Genomic DNA, 18,821 nt, shown 5'->3' with positions numbered 1-18,821 from the left:
CCAAATATTAGAATACAGAAGACCTGAACCCACCTTAGGTAGATAATTGACATGTGTCAGGTGGGCGGGCTCTTCATGGTCGCAACTCCATGCAGAGTCCCATCACCCCTACTCCGCTCCCCCTCCCCGCCCAGACTGGCTGAACCCACGGAGGCACCTGAGACGCTTTCTGCCCCGCAACATGAGGACAGGAAGTCAAGAGGTTTGTGTTGTTTTTGTGTTTCACGTGCACTTATTCAATAATAGATGTAATTGATTTCACACCTTATTTTAAGAATTATTGAATATTTCATGCATATATGGTCAATATATGTATGTATGTATAAATAAATATGGATATATATTTTTATAAATGTGTGTGTGCAAGGGGGCATGTTTATATATACATATATATATATGGTCCATACACATATACTGAATATGCTATTAAATAATATACACTATCAAATAAATATATTTGCTCATATGTGTTTGCCTGTATGCCTGATGAATGTTATTTTCATAGTAGATTTTTGATTGATAACCGTTTAAGTGTTAAGGAGATTTTAATGCAGAGTGGAAGAGGGATAAATTAGTAAAGACATGCAAAGTGAAGGATATCAGACATTTCTAAGTAAAAATGTATGATCAACTGTTACTTCCTGTTTCTTATATTTGGTCTTCTTTCCCTGAAAACCGTCTTGAGATGATGATAATGATGATGATGATGATGGTGAAAATGATAAAAGTACTGTATATATCTCCAGTGGGATGCAGGTCTGTTTGGGCTATGAAGGAACAAGCAGCTGACAAGCTGACAAAGAAGGCACATTAGAAACAAGAGGTCATCATTCCTTCTCTCACCATGACAACCTCAAACCCTACTGTCGAGTCTCAGGACACCCGGGACCCCCTTGAAAATCAGGACAGTAGCTCAGATACAGGGGAGGAGATGGCAGCAGCGCTACCTGATGCCACCCGGATTGCATCACTGTGGCGACGGCGGGAAGAGGATGAGCAAGATGAAGTGGAGACACAGGCAGTTGCCTCTTCACCTGATGGAAGATTCCTCAAGTTTAATATTGAGATTGGACACGGATCTTTCAAAATGGTTTACAAAGGGCTCGACACTGAATCCAATGTAGAGGTGGCCTGGTGTGAACTGCAGGTGACTCACAAAGACATGTACACACACACACACACACACACACACACACACACACACACACACACACATAAACACACACAGATCAATCATCAGTATATGCACATACTAAGATACTAATTTCCTTTCATTCACCACGGAGAAACCCATATCAAACCCTAAGCCTCCACTTTACCACATGTCTCCGTAAGAACTACAAGTTCAGTGTTGATACCAGACCGGGTGCACGCATGCACACAAACACAAACTCATACACTAACGCAGGCGCATACACACACACAAGCACATGTGCAGGCACATGCGCACATATACACACAAACAGATGAAGTGTGAACAGTGACTCAGCGGTTTCTTGGACAGCACATGGAATCTGATTGGAGGGCGGCTGTGTTATGTTGATAACAGTGCTGACACACACTGGGTTAATTTACAGTGAATGAGGCAAAAACTTTCTTCAGCATCTTTCTCTTTTCTGCTTTTGCCTTTCTTATGGCAGCATGACATTATTGGATGTCTTTTTAGATATCAAAATGTGAACCCATTAACCTCATTAGCGTGGAGATTCAGAACATAACTTACATAACCGATCATGATAACATGACAACCAGTCAACTAAACATGATGTTTCCAGATACCGAATTACTTCGTTAACATGACTTGCACAGTTATTTCACATGAACTACTAGGGGGCGCTCAGTTATTCCAATAGCCTGAGCATAATATAAATAACCTAATAAATCAATTATATTTTGACAGGGGATTTATATCATATATGACAGGGAATTAACATTATGTTGTACAAAACGTAAAATAACATAAAATACAATGACATTGCTAATTTTTTCAACAGGCTCAAGCACGTGCAGCATCTTGGTCTTGAGCATATTGGCAGTAAATTGATGACAATTAGACCCAACCTTGAAGTAATTGAAAGAAAATTATGCACTATTGATTCAGAATGTTTTTGAATTGATTCATGGATTTATATAGGCTTGAGGTTTAATTTTACTATTGTTATCTTATGGCTTTATTTATTGTTTTTTCTTATAGTCTTGGGGTTATGTAATCTTTGGTAATTTAAATGTGATAGATAAATACATATTTTTTCTATTATACTTGTAATAAATCCTTTGATATTTAATCATAACAGGGATTTTTATAAATAATATATCATATATGTCACACATTATGTATTTTTATGTTTTTATCTCATTTTATGATCCTTTTACCCTGGATAAAGTTTTTATTGTGATATATATTTGAGAGCTGGTTTGTTTCTGGTTAAACACACACATGGTGGCATTCACTAATACAAGATGAGTGTCGAGTGTCCCTCAGGTTTTTCCTGTCATACTATTATATCTTGAAGTGACTGTCTGACCTTTGACACTCTTAGACTCACCGTCTGAACAAGGTGGAACGACACAGGTTCAGTGAAGAGGTGAAGATGCTGAAAGCGCTGCAGCATCCGAATATTGTCAGGTTCTTCGACTCCTGGAAAATGACGTTGAAGGGTCAGAAGTGTACTGTCCTGGTGACTGAGCTCATGACGTCTGGGACACTGAAGACGTGAGGCCATTTTCACAAATACATTTTTTTTTAAAACAATTTTTACATTAAGTTAAAAAAAAAAAAAGATTTTCCTTGTGTGTAAACCTTACTGTGTGTGTATAATACACATATTTTCATAATTTCCTTTCCTACATCTACCATTACCATAAATCAAGGTTTTAGCAATTTTTACTATATATACAAAAATTCATCCAAACATATTTTGTGCATGCAGCTACTTGCGCAGGTTCAAACCCATGAAACTGAAGTTGCTGCAGCGCTGGAGCTTTCAGATCTTGAAAGGGCTCCAGTTCCTACACTCTCGTTGCCCGCCTATCCTTCACCGTGACCTGAAGTGTGACAATGTCTTCATCACGGGACCAACAGCGTCAGTGAAAATTGGAGACCTGGGCCTTGCAACATTAAAGAAGGCGTCTTTTGCCAAAAGCGTTATTGGTAAAAATACATTTTCAATCCCTGTCTCTCTCTCTCTCTCTCTCTTTCTCTCTCTCTCTTGTCACTTGAATGGTGAAGCACAATGAACATAGTTTATATGCCAGAATTCACGGTCGGTCATTGCCACCAATAAAATATCCAGTAGAACCAGTATGCAGATGGAATAGATTCTTGACACTTTCTAGTGATGGTCAGATGTCTTACTCCAAGTTTTGCAACCAAGACTTTTCAACACCACCCACAGGTTAATTTGTGGGGCCTAGTGACATCAAACTCTATTGACCATTAGCACAATTTAATTTATGGTTTCATAATCATCCTTTTGGTTGTTTAGATTAAACGATTATTAGAAGTGTAGGTCATATTGTAGGGCTTAGTTGTTTTTGGTGGTTCAGGGTGTTACAGCAATGTAATGCCATGATTTGGCTGGGTTATTGACCAAAATGTACATAATGCAGTACTTGAAAGTTTGTAAACCCTTTAGGAATTTCCATATTTTTGCATACATGTGACATCAAGCATTCCCTGATTTTCAAACAAATCCTAAAATGGATTATTTAGGACTCATAAAAACTAAGCTATAGAATTTTAGCCCATTCTTCTATATATAACAGATTCAACTCGTGGTTGTTGGTGGGTTTCCTCACACTATCTCATAGCTTTAAGTCTTTCAACAATATTTAAATAGGATTAAGGTCAGGACTTTGACTTGGCCATTCCAGAATGTTTTCTTTATTTCTTTTTAACCATTCTTTGGTGGAATGACTTGAGTGTTTACGATCTTTGTCTTGCTGCTTGACCAGCTGTCTCTTGAGAGTTAACTCATGGACAGATGTCATGACATTTACCTGTGGAATTCTCTGATGCACTTCAGAATTAAATGTTCCATAATGATATGTCATCCATGCCCAGATGCAACAAAATAGTCCCAAACTAGAGCAATTCCACCATTACGTTTCACAGATGGGAAAAAGTTGTTATGCAGTCTTTCTTCATATGTACCTTATTTAAGCCAAGAGTTCCATTTTTGTTTCATCCTGCCAAAAAATATTCCTCCAGTATCCCTGTAGTTTGTAGACATAAGGTTTACCAAACTGTAAGCTATGAGTCACGGGTAGTTTGTAGACATAAGGTTTACCAAACTGTAGACTGTAGGCTAGGAGTCACAGGGGCAGAGAACCACACCTCAGAGCAGAATCTGGGTTGAAAGGGCTTTATTGTGTGGAACGGCAGGTAGGGTGTCGCTGGTAAGCCCCTGGCCCCGAGACAGAGTTGCACAGGGCTGGGTCTCACCAGGACAAGTTGCAGGCAGGATAGGCCCCAGGCAGGGTGAAAGCAGGATGGGCCCCCAGGCAGGGGGGTGAAGGCAAGAAGGGTCATGGCAGGATCTCAGGAAGGGTCACGGCAGGGTCAGGGTCCAATGTTTGGCCGGCTGGGTTGCGGCGGTAACAGGGAAGGGCGGGCTGGCCGGGTTGCGGCGGTAACAGGGAAGGGCGGGCTGGCTGGGTCGCGGCGGTAACAGGGAAGGGCGGGCTGGCCGGGTCGCGGCGGTAACAGGGAAGGGCGGGCTGGCCGGGTCGCGGCGGTAACAGGGAAGCGCGGGCTGCCCGGGTCGCGGCGGTAACAGGAAAGGGCGGGCTGCCCGGGTCGCGGCGGTAACAGGAAAGGGCGGGCTGCCCGGGTCGCGGCGGTAACAGGAAAGGGCGGGCTGCCCGGGTCGCGGCGGTAACAGGAAAGGGCGGGCTGCCCGGGTCGCGGCGGTAACAGGAAAGGGCGGGCTGCCCGGGTCGCGGCGGTAACAGGAAAGGGCGGGCTGCCCGGGTCGCGGCGGTAACAGGAAAGGGCGGGCTGCCCGGGTCGCGGCGGTAACAGGAAAGGGCGGGCTGCGGCGGTAACAGGGAAGGGCGGGCTGCCCGGGTTGCGGCGGTAACAGGGAAGGAAGGGCCGGCCGTGGCAGGGCTCTGCGGTGGTCTGTGAGAGCCACAATCCCCCGGCGCCAGGCAGCGCGTGCTGCTGCCCTTCATAGGGATCTTGATTAGCGGCATCTGCTGCAGCTGGCACCGATTACAAATTGGACCCAGGTGTGATACCCTGACACAATGTTGGTGGGGGAGGGCCGTAGCTTTCTCTTTGTTACGCGGCCATACCCCAAATTGGTGTTCAGGGTTCTCCTGCTGGTGGAGACATGAATATCAGCATTTGTCAATGTGAGACAGGCCTTCACTTGCTTGGATGTTATTGTAGGTTTATTTATGACATCTTGGACTATTATACACCTTGCTCCAGGAGTTATTTTTTTCCATTGACCACCTCTAGGCAGGATAACAATGGTCTTGAACAGTCTTTTGTACATAATTGGTTTGGATTGGTGAAGTCCAAACTCTTTAGAAATGGTCTTATAAGATTTTCCAGCCTCAATTCTATTCCCGAGTTCCTCAGACACGTCCTTTGTTCAAACCATGATACATATCCACCGATGTGTTGCCTGTGTGATCAGGCTTTGCTGGATCCCTATTATTTGAATAAAACAGTCTCCCACTCACGCCTGATTGTCATTCCATAATTTGAAAACAACACTATTTTTTGATGACTTTTTTGATAACTTTTAATGATAATCCTAAGGATTCATTTACTTTTGGCACACAAAACTGTTATTGGATTTTTTTTCAATAATACATGATCAAATCCCATATTTTTTCACATTTGATCAATGGGATTTTCTTTATCTATTTCTTCGACTTGTTTGAAAATCAGACAATACTTCGTGTCACATTTATGCAAAAAAAAAAGGAGTATTCTAAAAGGTTCTCAAACATTCAAGCACCAGTGTATATTCATGTATAATTCATAAATCCAGGGACACCAGAGTTCATGGCCCCAGAGATGTATGAGGAGAAGTACAATGAGGCTGTGGACGTTTATGCCTTTGGAATGTGCATCTTGGAAATGGCTACATCTGAGTATCCGTACTCAGAATGTCAGAATGCAGCCCAAATCTACCGGAAGGTCACCAGTGTAAGTGGTCTTCAGGATGTCCTATGCACACGTCTGTGGCACATGTGTAACTCTGTTCGTCTCTCAGGGAATCAAACCAGATAGTTTCTTCAAAGTTATTGTCCCGGAGTTGAAGGAAATCATTGATGGCTGCATCCAGACTGACATCAGTAAGAGGTGACAACACCGTGACCTAAGTAACCATGTGACGTCACTAACCCTGCTTGGTTATGCCAACCTTGCCGACCCTGTCTCTTTTGTTATTCTCAGTGCTCCTGTCGTGAAGCCAGATCTGTTCTTGAATGCTCCAAAAGTGGTAGTCACTGTAGCTATGTTGTTGAGTCCACAGGTTTACAATCCAAGCCCTGCTGGATCATCACTTCTTCCAGGAGCAGCACGGCATGCATGTGGAGCTGGCGGAGGACGATGACGGCGAGAAGGACGCACTGAAGCTCTGGCTGCGGGTGGATGACAACAAAAAGTTGCATGGGAAATATAAGGGCAACAACGCAATAGAGTTCCTGTTTGAGCTCTACAAGGATGTGCCTGAGGAAATCGCCCAGGAGATGGTACCTCTTCCCCCAATATGACATCACCACATTTGCAGGATTACGTCCTCTTATGCGGCCTCTGCACATTTGGCAGGTGGTGCTTGGCTTTGTGTGCGAGGCTGACAACAAGCTTGTTGCTAGGGCCATCCGAAACTGCGTCACAGAAATAAAGCGTCAGCGGGAGAAGCAATGCTGCCCGGCAGAGGAATCAGCCACTGCGGCGGAGTCCGACATCCCTCCCCCATCCTCTGAGACATCCAGTCCAAAGCTGACCACTGAAATAAGCTCGGCCGGACAGGGGGTAACTCAGGTTTGTTCAGGAAGGAACACAGCCTCTGGTGTTAGCATTCCCCCCAGGAGTTATTTGGCTTAAGTCTGCAATAAATAAAGAGTCCGATGTTCCATGTTTCAGTGTCTATTTCACTGAAATAAATCAAGAGCAAAAATCAATCCAATGGAATTTTCTACCTGAGTGTATTCAGCATTTTGACATGAGATTCCGACTATAGCACTTCTTTTCTTCTGCGAATTTGAACAGGGTTCAACGCTGGTCTCTGGGACGAAGGCTCAAACCACAGCAGATGTGACATTATCGGTGCCATCAGCAAGCAGTGGCATGGAGGACTCTGCTATTCACAGTGCATCCAGCTGGATAGGAGGTAGAGATGAGGCCAGCAAAAAGACGGTGGCCGAAAAAGTTCCTTACAAGCCCTCATGTGAGATTTTATTTCTATATCTTATTTCCATGCATTCATATATCATCTAGATCCTATTTTGTTTCTAATTTTTTCTTTTCTTTCTCCATATTTAAATTCTTCTGTCGCCGTCATGGTAGCCAACATCAGCCGCTCCTCAAGTTTCACAGAGAAAGTGGAAGTCATGCCCCCTTCTGTCATTAACTCGGCCCCCCCGTCTCATATTTCCGCCCCTGCTCCCATCGCACAGGGAACCCCTCTAACTGCAGCTCCGAGGACCCGATTGTCAAGGCCCCCGCCTCTTCCTGTGCTACGTTTCCCCAAGGTGAGCAAGGGCAGGGCTCTCACCTCTCCACATCCACTCGGCCTGTGCAAATATTGTTTTCCTCAACTTCAAATAAAAAAGATTTGATGCTATACCTCAAACTTTAAAACAGAAGTGGGAGAACTAAACGGCAATGTTGCTGTGGCTCCAATAAATTTGTATGACGTTGTTTTGAGATTACAGAATCTTTTTAGAACAGACTGATCCAAAGCCATGGGGTTTTCTTAGGAATGGGTGATTCATTTTAGCAGGGTGGCATGATGGGGCACTTGCCCCACCATTAAGTTCAAATAAACAATTTAGATTATAAGAAGTATATTTCATTATCAGTTTCCAAAAAAGTATCTTCTAACGTTAAGATTATTAAAGAAAAAAAAACAGAGCTGGTGTTAGGCAAAGCACAAAGGCATTATAGATGGAACCTTGAGACAATCCCATGAAAATCCCATGTTGCGGTGAATTTGATATGACATGAACATCTTGAAAAGCTTCCATGGCAATGGGAAGTCCAAACCATCATATTTGACCGAGTAACACTTCGGTGTCAACTTGAAGACATGACAGCAAGGAAAGGTCGCTTGTTTTGTAGTTTTTTCAATTGGTTTCATGCATTACAAATATGAATGATGCGTCCCTACAATGTATTGAAGTGTGCTTACATCGGATACACAGCTTGCGGCTGATTAATTTGTGCTGCTGCGAATGTTGAAAGATAGAGCTGAATTGTTTCTGGGTCCTCATGTCTCCAGAGCATTGCTGTGTCTCAGAATGATGAACGGCTACCATCTGGCTCGATCTGTGGCTTCTCCTCACCTGTTGATGGGTAACACCTTCACTTCTGTACCAGCGATAACTCAGATGTCATTATGACATTGAAATATAATTGAACTGTAGCCGAGAGATGACTAGAACTAATTGTTTTCCAAAACTGCCCACTTAAAATGTAAATGCTGTTTCTTTGGTTCTTCTGAATGCTTGACCAAACTGCAAAATGGTCTTTTAATGTGGGGTGCGTTACTTGTCTGAAGGACTTAATTTTATCAGGCAGATACTTTAGATCGATTATATCCTCTATGTACTGGTGAGGTAATTCTTCAAGAGAGCTTGCAGGTACTTAAGTACCTGCCAAATTTTCAGAAAGTCTCAATTGGTATGGTCAGAGAAGAATCATAACCATAGGACAAAAACTCAGCTATAGATATTTGACCTTTACTTTGTAAGACCTGATCTGAAACCTTTATAAAGGTTTGTTTATGTAAAGATAAGATCAGTTATTTCTAGTGTATAAATTCCAGCAAATGCCTGAACATAGCACAGACAGTAAACTTACATTCTTATCCAACAAAGGAATCAATGTCCAATTTTGGTAAAATTATTACTAAAAAGAATTTTTTATAATGTCTAAACATTTGCTAATTCTCCTAATGGAAGTAGACATGAAAGCAGATGGTTTTCAGGCGTGAATTATATGAATGCAGATATAGGAGCTTTATTTTGAGTCACTTGTCTGTATGTCTTTGTAGCTCCGATGTGACCTCAGGTTTGAGTGACAGCAATGAAGGCCAATCAGAGAAAAGCCGTCTAGAAGCAATGGGGCAGGCAGAAGCAAAGCGGTTCAGGAGGAAAGCAAGGGCACGACTGCGGATCACCGGGGTGATGATCTAACAAGATGTCACCATGTGTAACACCAAATTTCTTAACACTTTTGCTAATTTGTGTGCGTGTGTGTAATTGTGTGCATGTGTACATTTGTGCTTGTGTGTAAGTAGCTGTCTGACATAACTGACCGAGTGGTGGAGTGTCAGCTGCAGACCCATGATAGTAAGGTGGTGACGTTCAAGTTTGACCTGGATGGAGATAACCCCGAGGACATTGCCTCTGTGATGGTTAGTCGTAGTAGACAATAAGAGTAGTGTGTATTTAAAGCGAGTTGTTGCAGCAGTAACTCCAAGTATGTATAAAAGACCCTGTCTTTTTCAAATTTCAACAAGATCCACTTAAAAATCTAATGGCAATTAAAAAATGTCAACACAGCATTACATTTTAAAATCTCCTGACTTTTTAGTTTTGGTTATGTCAGACACTATATATAGTATACATTGAAATTAGTTTAGCAATTACATCATGTGTTTGATGTGCAAATGTCAACAAACTCAGAAATAAGTCCTCGAGGACCTGAAAAACATATCTGAAGTGCTTTGACTTTTCATTGTAAATTTTGCTAACCTGTGTATTTTAAGCACATGTATAAGTATTTTTAGAGGATATTTAAATTCCATTTACATGACGAAGATATGTGTTGGAAAAATGACAAACTTCTTACTACAGAAACTGTGTTTCTGTGAATGCTTATTTATTTACTTTAGCATCATATTTCAGCTTCACAGAGACTTCATCCTACCATCCGAACGACAAGAATTCATTCTCCGCATGTATGACATCATCAGTAAAGTAGACAACATGACATATCAGCAGAAGGACAGCATGCCTCAACTGACAACCCCCGTGCTACAGAAGTCTACAGTACGAGGAGTCATATTTTTTACGATTTATTGTTCAGCTAATAATATTATCAACATATTTGTCCTGTTTTATTTGAATAACTGTCACTTTTGTCCATTGTCTCATCAGTCCCAAGCAGCAACTACAGTCTTCTCCCAAAATCTGTCTTCATCATCCCCACTTGGTAAGAAAAGAGACCACCTTGAGGGGTGGGTTAGTGTTACGTTCAATGACCAGTATCTCCTCTATGCACCATTTTCAATAAATCTGAGATCATAATATTTATTACATATGTATTATGAAGCATTGTTTTATTGATAACTTCGCTACAGTTTTGAAAGGAATGAAAGAACAGTTTGTAAATGAAAATGAACAGATTTATTTGCAGGAAAATATGCAAGGGCTGGAGGTAAATCACCAGGTGGGGGGCAGGATTGCCTCACAGTGAAGTTTATAATTTATGGAGCAGCTCTACCACAGACTGTAGTAGAAATGTGTGTTGCCATAGCAACACACAGTTTTTCAATCTGTAATGGTGAAATGAATCATGCAGAAATGAATGTATTCTTTATGTGGGTAAATTTGACCTACTGGTGCTTTTAGGTGTAAACAGCTGTATTCTTTTTAATCTGGCTTTATGTTTACAACTTTTAACAATACAGGGTGCTACCTAACAAGGCTTTGGAAAAAGCCAGAGACTGAAAAGTTTCAATATTTCACTGAAATAAGTTAAACACTTTAAAGACACCCCGTCATCTAAAGTTCTTGTGTTACAAACTCTATGGTGATGTTATGAAATTTAGCTGTGCCTATTTCTGTATCACATTGTTTTATCTTTTTAAGATGAATATACAGTAATTCAAACAAAGAAAACAAACAACGAAAAGGGCGAGCAGTTTCCCCAGCTTTGTAATTTTGTGCTTAACAAGGTTCATCGAGTGCCAGATCATTCTTTCATTTAGCAACTCTAATATATTCATTTATTTATTTTTAAATGTATAAGAAAGATTCTTACTCCCCCCTCCCATTACGATACTTATTTTTTATTATACCTCTTTTTGCAGCGACTTCCAGTCCACCCCTCCTCCAACCCAACCCAGATCCTGCACCTCTCTCCACACCCCTGCCCCCTCCACAATATCTTGCCATGCCTCCCACCTATTCCCCCTCTCCCTCCCCCCACCCTCCCCAGAGCTCTACCCCCGGCCAGTCCCAAATCCACAGTAACCTCTTCACATCCCCATTCTCCTCCTCAGCTCCACCACCTTCTCACTGGCCCCCTCCTGACCAACCTCTCTTCTCATTTGCCAATATGCTGTCCTTGGCCATGAGTATGGCCCAATCATTCATCCCGCCACATGGGAATCCTAACCAGGCTTTCCACCCCCTGACTCCCCAATTCCCCACCGCCCAGAACTCCCCCTCTTTCTCCATGTCTCCCCCCCTGGGCCCTACAGTGTATCCACTGGGCCATGGTCCCCTACCTGCTTCATATGCACCCCAGCCTGTTTCCAATCCCCCCATCCGGATGGCCTCAGTACCAAACAGCCAGCAGGGGGTCCCACTAAACCATAGCCTTGAACAGGTGAGATTCTGTTGCAGCTTGACAAATATATGTAACAGTTGCTTGTAACTCATCCATAAGCTTTGATTGGTCTCCAAGGCATTTCATGTGATGCAAAGGTTTCTATTCTAATCAACAATTATTTTTTTGTTTTGTGTATTTGTTTGTTTCGTTCTCCACATTTACTGTGATGTTTCACCATCCAAACCACCAAGCCACTAATCTTGTATAAATCTCACAGTTTATCAGATGACTACTTACAGGTCAAAAAGCAGGACTGGCCAATCAAAGCTCTTTGTCCAAGTCTGTCCAAGGAATGGGAGTCTATAATATTGTGGTATTACTGTAACCAAAGAGACCAAGTTCAATGCAAATAGATATGTACATAAGACATGTATAGAGCATTGTCTCTATAGTATGAGATTAAATAATCTTTCTCTCAGTAGTATAGTCTTGAATAAACCTGGTCTCTCAAATTAATCCATTTGACCATTTAAGTGTGGACATGTGAGTGCTGTCAATGATTAAATACACTTGATCTGCATTGATTTTTTTTTTCTGTATTTCAGCATCCAGCTCAAAGCCCAGCGCCAACCACTTTTGGTAAATCCTCACACAAATTGCATACCGACGTGAAAAATATCGACTGAACTGAACCTGATATCTGATAACTGCTTCACAGGTTCAGAACCTCCCAGTCTGCCCAATTTTCCAGCCGCTCCCAACAAAATGACCGCAGCAAGTCTTGCTGGTTTTCCCGGTCAAGCAAAGACAAGCCCAGCCATCCTGATTAGCCCACCCAGTGTGACTGGTCAAACTCATCTAACTAATACCGCCAGTCAAACCAGCATTTCCAGTCTGACCAGTGCACCTTTACTGTCACCCATTCAAAAGGGTAAGATCTATCTTGCTGAGATCCAGATAACGACAGTTGCTCTTTTGTTGAGTGACGATAGATGTTTCCCAATTCTAACATGAGGCCCATTTTCTGAAAAGAACAAGTCGTTTAGACATACAATACCCACAGTATATAAAATGTAATGAAAGGACTGTAAACTGTAATATCCTTGGCACAATCTCAGATGTGGTCTCTCCGCACCTACACTCCCATGCTGACAGATGTTATAAGGCTGTATACATTTTGAACACACTTTGATTTGAAATTAGGTCGCTGTCCTAGGAATCAACATACTGATATAGATATGTCGTGCATTTTCGTACTATTTTGTATCAGTTAAATGTGGGCATTATATCATTCATTTCAAAATAAGAGAATCTGCCTCAAATAAACATACCTCTTGTTTCAATTTCATTAAGTGGTGTCTTCAGTATGAAACCATTTTCTACATTACCTTCACGCTTCACGCTCAATTTATCTCCTGAGTAGATACATTTATTTGTTTGTTTTTTTAAATCTTACATACCAAATCAATCCTCAAGGGAAACTCAGTTCTACCTTTTTTACTGTGAGTACGCACAGAGAATGAAAACTCAAACATGCAGGGGTTGCAGGTATCCATCATAAAGTTCTCCCGGCAGCTCTGGGGTTCTGTGCCATGCTCAAGGGCACATTAGCTTTGATTAATAACGCAGGGGGACCAGCCATTCCTTTAGGTCTCCGCTGCTTGACAAGTTAGCTTCTCTCTCAAATGGAAGAAAAATAGAATTGAAAAATGAATGTATTTATCAGTAAATACTCCTGCTGTACTCCTTGTTATTCTGGTAATGTTGTGATTTCTCCAAGACCTTGCACAGATCATAGATCCATCACCCATACAGCTAATATGGTTATCAGTCAGTGGCTCATATTTCAAAATAAAATTACAAGGTCTTTTTTATGAAAGGTTTTTCTGTTAATTTAGATAGCTGTGGTAGCAGAAAGCCCAGTTGAGGGCTCAATAGCCTGTAAACGAATGCCGTAATTAAGTTAAAAAACATGATTACCAAATTAACACAGGAGTAAGACTTTTGGCCAAGGCCAATCAATTTAAAGAAATAAAAGTAAGATACATAAGAAGTACATTGAAACTTTAATTGAAATTACTCCCAGATAATTACATTTTTTCAAAACTTACATGAAATCAAATGCTTTCTTATTATTACCTTGATGCTAACTAGTAATGCCAGGTCAGGTAAATAAAAATTGCAAAACATTTTGAAATGCTGGTTTAATCATGCTACAATTACCTCATACATTTATTTCTTCCAGCAGGAAAATCACCTGCCCAATCTATTGGTCGGTTCCAGGTGATGCCCTCTAAAGATAATGGTGCTGTCTTCCAACTGCAGCCCCAACCCATCAGTCAAATCATACCCACTGCTCACTCCCCGCCCCCGTCAAGAATGAAGCAATCGGAGAGCACGGACAGCACCACAGATGAGGACAGGCAATGGGAAGCCGGCATCAGCAAGAGTCATCTTTCAGATAACCACAATACGTCTGAAGAATGTGGAGAGGAGAAGAAGACGAGGGACGAGGAGGTGGATAGGAGGAGGAAGAGGGGCGTATGGAAATTAAACACCGGCCTGTCAGCGGAGACGCTTCCCAGTCAACCATGGAACTGCTCTATGCAAGACATCAGCTCAGACGAATCGGATTGTGAGGAAGACGAAACATGGAACGACCTGAAGCAGCTCCAGGAAAGGTAATCTTGGTGTCATACGGATGTTTCACACAAACATATTTTTTCAACACTGTTTCAATATATATATAATTCGTTTTTGAAAATTAATAGATGTAATATGAAAATTCATCTTTTTTAACACTGTTTTAATATACAAATAATTCTTTTTTGAAAATTAATAGTTTGTATTATGAAAATTCTGCTCACCATTTTAATTGAGATATTTGAAAATAGAATTGTGAACTGCTTTAGAATTACGAGGCGTCTTCTTTTCAAAGAATCATAGAATAATTATAGTCAAAATAAAAGATGAGGTAAGAAGACAACATATAATCTCTTTATGGAAAACTTAAAATTTGACAATATGACTGAAAAATTCCAAACAATATTTTTGCCCAACAAAATGCCATTTTTGTAAAGGGCAATGGATTTTCCATCTGACATTGACCGATTTAATCTGTGTCCTCACTTCCACTCATATTGAAGCGATACAATAATGTATGATTTGGGTGAAATGCAATAATGAATAAGAATCAGATAAATATGGTTTTGTAGACACCTGGCAGAAGTTCAAAACCTGCAGGCCACGCAGGAGCGAGAGATTGAGCAGCTATACTTGAGGATGGGGAAGACGCCGCCCCTTGCGATCGTCTCGACAGCAGCAATGTTGAACCAGAGGCAGCGTCGGCTCTCCATGACAGGAACCTGTCCACCTGTGCGGAGGAGCAGCCTGCAGAGACTGGAGGGGCTGTCACCTACAGGTGGGAAGGCTGCTGAAAGACAAACTAAACAGACTAATAACCACTGACCAATGTATCTTCACATATCAAATAACCAAGTTGTACCAATAGCCAGCTCTGAATAATGACAAATTAGTAGAAACCCATTAATAACCTATAGAAAAACAGCATTACAATGAGTAGCCTGGGAATAACTAATGAATAATTTAGCAAAAATGTGAACAAATAGAATTACCAATGCAAAAGCAAGTACCAGGTATTTGATACTTAATGATTAACCAATAACCAACTCGGAATCACTAAAATCTACATGACGTAGTAGTAACCTAATTACTACTTCAAAATTGAATAAAAACAATAACCCCATAATTACCAAAGAAAATGAGGCAATAATCCACGAATAACCAATTACTAATCAAACCAATGAATGCACGTCCTAAAGTCAATAATGGCCTAATTTGCTATATGTGTCAGGGATCATGAGGAAGCGTTCAGTCAGCGGCAGCAGCAGCGAACGGCCCTGCAGAGGAGTGACCTTTGCTCCTGAGCACACCTGCATTGTGAGTGGGCCCTGGAACGTCGGACCCACTGACAGCTACGTATACAGGAGACATCAAAACTACTACTAATCTAACGTCGATGTAGAAAGGCCAAATTAACTTTTATTCATTGTTGGTTTTCTTGTTGTTCTCAAAGATAAAATGTGGTCCTGATAATGTTAATATTTTTCATCCATCCATCCATCCATCCATCTTCTGCCGCTTATCCTGCACTCAGGGTCTCGGGGGATTCTGGAGCCTATCCCAGCTGTCATCGGGCGAGAGGAGGGGTACTCCCCTGACTGGTCGTCAGTCAATCGCAGGGCCACAAATATAGACAAACAACCATTCATTCACTTGTTCAGGGCAATTTTCCCAATTTTTTCCAATTAACCTTCATGTTTTTGGACTGTGGGAGGAAACCGGAGAACCGAGAGGAAAGCCATGCAGACACAAGGGGAACATGCAAACTCCACACGGAAAGGTTTTGTCGGAATCGAATCAGGGTCCTTTGTGCTGTGCACCACCATGCCGCCCTGTTAATATTTTTTCTATTTTAAAATAGAATTAAATTAAGTTTGAGCTATCTTTTAATTTTATACAATTTATTTATTTCGATTTTTGCATGTTTTTACATTGCATATTTCTCAAATGAATGTGATTTTTACTTAAATGCTTCTATTCTTCTTCTTCTTCTTCTTTCGGCTTTCCCTTCAGGGGTTCACCACAGTGAATCAACTTTCTCCATCGAACCCTATTCTCTGTATCCTCCTCTCTCACACCAACTACCTTCATATCCTTTCTCACTATGCCCATATATCTTCCCTTTGGTCTTTCTTGAGACCTCCTGCATGGCAGCTCCAATTTTAGCATCCGTCTACCAATATATTCACTATCCCTCCTCTGCACATGACGAACCATCTCAGTCTGGCCTCTCCGATCTTCTCTCCAAAGCATCTAACATGTGCTGTTCCTCTGATAGACTCATTCCTGTCCATTCCTGTCCATTCCTATTCATCCTGGTCACTCCCAAAGAGAACCTTAGCATCTTCATCTCTGCAACCTCTAGCTCTGCCTCCTGCCTTTTTGTCATTGTAACTGTAGGCCATACAGCATCGCTGGTCTCACCACTGTCTTGTACACCTTTCCTTTCATTCTTTCCGATTGTCTTCTATCACATAGTACCCCTGACACTCTTCTCCACCCATTCCAACCTGCTTGAACCCACCTCCTCACTTCTTTTCCACACTCTCCGTTGCTCTGAACTGTTGACCCCAAGTACCTGAAATCCTCCAACTTCTTGATCTCCACTCCCTGTAGCCTCACCGTTCTACTCGGGTTCCTCTTATTCAGACACATATACTCTGTCTTGCTGTGACTAACTTTCATTCCTCTCCTTTCCAGCCCATACCGTTTTCTGCTCTCACTACAGATCACAATGTCATCTGCAAACATCATGGTCCATGGAGATTCCTGTCTAACCTCATCTGTCAGCCTGTCCATCACCACTGCAAACAAAAAGGGCTTCAGAGCTGATCCCTGATGCAGTCCCGCCTCCACCTTGAACTTTTCTGTTACCCCTACAGCACACCGCACCACTGTCTCACAGCTAGCATACATGTCCTGCACCAGTCTAACATACTTCACTGCCACACCAGACTTCCTCATACAATACCAGAGCTCCTCTCTTGGCAACCTTTCATATGCTTTTTCTAGGTCTACAAAAGCACAATGCATCTCCCTCTTGCCTTCTCTGTACTTCTTTATTAGTATTCTCAAAGCAAATACTGCATCTGTAGTACTCTTTTTAGGCATGAAACCATACTGCACATCCCCCTTATTCTTAAAAATAGGCACCATCACACTTCGTTTCCAGTCTTCAGGGATCTTCTCACTCTCTAAGATCCTGTTGAAAATCGAGTCAGAAGCTCTAACCGCTGCCTCTCCTAGACATGCGTATATATCGATGGCTGGAATGCAAAACCTCCTATCTGCAAATTTTTCGATTTTGGGTTTTTTCATTGAATGGTGAGAAATGGGATGGCTCCACATTTTCAGTCTATCTGTAAGATAATCCCACCCTTCTTTTGACATAAATGTCACATGACAAAACTCTTCTGTGCAAAATGAAGCAGAAAAAATGAGGAAAAAAACACTTATCCACATTGTCAGTGGTAAAAATACATGCTATGTATTTTTAAATTACAACATCGAAATATAGTCTGTGAACATTAGAATATTTTTGAATATCTTTAACAAAGACCATACTGTCATCAAATGAAATGTTTTTTTTCATTTCCTGAAAAAAGTGTTTTTTTTTTTCAGATAGGAGGTTTTGCATTCCGGCCATCGATATGCTTCTATTATTATCATTTAAACCTTTTAGGGTGACTTTGATGATTTTTTAGTAATTTCTTCCTCATATGGAGTTAAAGCTTCATGATTTGGGGCATTTTTTTATGTTTAAGTTGATGTCGGTGGTAGGTCATACTCACTTCAGAAATAACATTTTATGTTTTAATTGATTGATGGACTTTCTGCTGACCTTTGCCCTTTCGATTCCAGTGAGGAGCTGAGCATAATTGAGGACTGAAGAGGACATGGCACGTTTTTGGGAAATGGCTTCTTCTCCCTTGATATTTCTAGGAACAGCAATTGCAGTTTGACTCAGTTTGTTTTGTTGCAATGTTTTCCTTTTTTCAACTTTCCATTATTCTGGCACTTTAATAAGGACTTCTCCTTGCTACTGTTTTACCTCACACTGTTGATGTTAAGTATCTGTTTGAATTTACTAAAGTTGTTGAGAAGTTGATATAAGTTTAATTTACTTTGAAATGTGATAGAATATTCAATACCAACCATATGATTTGTTACATTTGATATTGTATTGTTTTTAAGTTATATTAAAAGAGCAATATCCAACATTTTCCATATGTAATCATTTTGTTCAAACAAGCATTAGAATAAAATTATAGTGCTATAAATTACATACAGAGAAACACATACATGCAAAAATATATAACTGACAAAGTGACACACAAAGAGTTCCTGGACTTCATCTCATTATGTGTTTTTTTCATGGGGCCCTTTTAAATATTAACACTTTACCACTCCCTGAAAATCATGGTAAGAGCGT

General features: G+C 41.2%; 1 protein-coding gene across 1 annotated transcript; it reads left to right on the top strand.

The window, feature by feature from the left end:
- The first annotated feature begins 124 nt into the window (after positions 1-124).
- Positions 125-18,606, top strand: LOC147229485 (serine/threonine-protein kinase WNK4-like). The gene is made up of 22 exons (XM_086154951.1): positions 125-202; positions 747-1,147; positions 2,541-2,713; positions 2,931-3,151; positions 6,009-6,166; positions 6,234-6,322; positions 6,495-6,714; positions 6,791-7,006; positions 7,235-7,412; positions 7,532-7,716; positions 8,466-8,539; positions 9,240-9,369; positions 9,486-9,602; positions 10,096-10,239; positions 10,348-10,402; positions 11,283-11,803; positions 12,352-12,385; positions 12,465-12,677; positions 13,992-14,427; positions 14,962-15,167; positions 15,621-15,706; positions 18,251-18,606. The coding sequence occupies exons 2-22, from the start codon at positions 845-847 to the stop codon at positions 18,251-18,253; spliced, it is 3,762 nt and encodes a 1,253-aa protein (XP_086011077.1). The 5' UTR covers positions 125-202; positions 747-844; the 3' UTR covers positions 18,254-18,606.
- The last annotated feature ends 215 nt before the right edge of the window (positions 18,607-18,821 follow it).

Source organism: Fistularia commersonii, chromosome 11 (assembly GCF_037954325.1).
Source record: "Fistularia commersonii isolate RoL2024-O1a breed Wild chromosome 11, RoL_Fcom_v1.0, whole genome shotgun sequence".
NCBI classification, from domain to species: Eukaryota; Metazoa; Chordata; class Actinopteri; order Syngnathiformes; family Fistulariidae; genus Fistularia; species Fistularia commersonii.
This window is presented reverse-complemented; position numbering and strand designations above follow the sequence as displayed.

Bases quoted from the DNA above. Each gene is read 5' to 3' on its own strand.
- LOC147229485 (XM_086154951.1), top strand. From the start codon at position 845: ATGACAACCTCAAACCCTACTGTCGAGTCTCAGGACACCCGGGACCCC. The intron at 8,540-9,239 runs GTAACACCTTCA...ATGTCTTTGTAG, and splicing joins TTCTCCTCACCTGTTGATGG to CTCCGATGTGACCTCAGGTT. The intron at 15,168-15,620 runs GTGGGAAGGCTG...TATATGTGTCAG, and splicing joins GGAGGGGCTGTCACCTACAG to GGATCATGAGGAAGCGTTCA.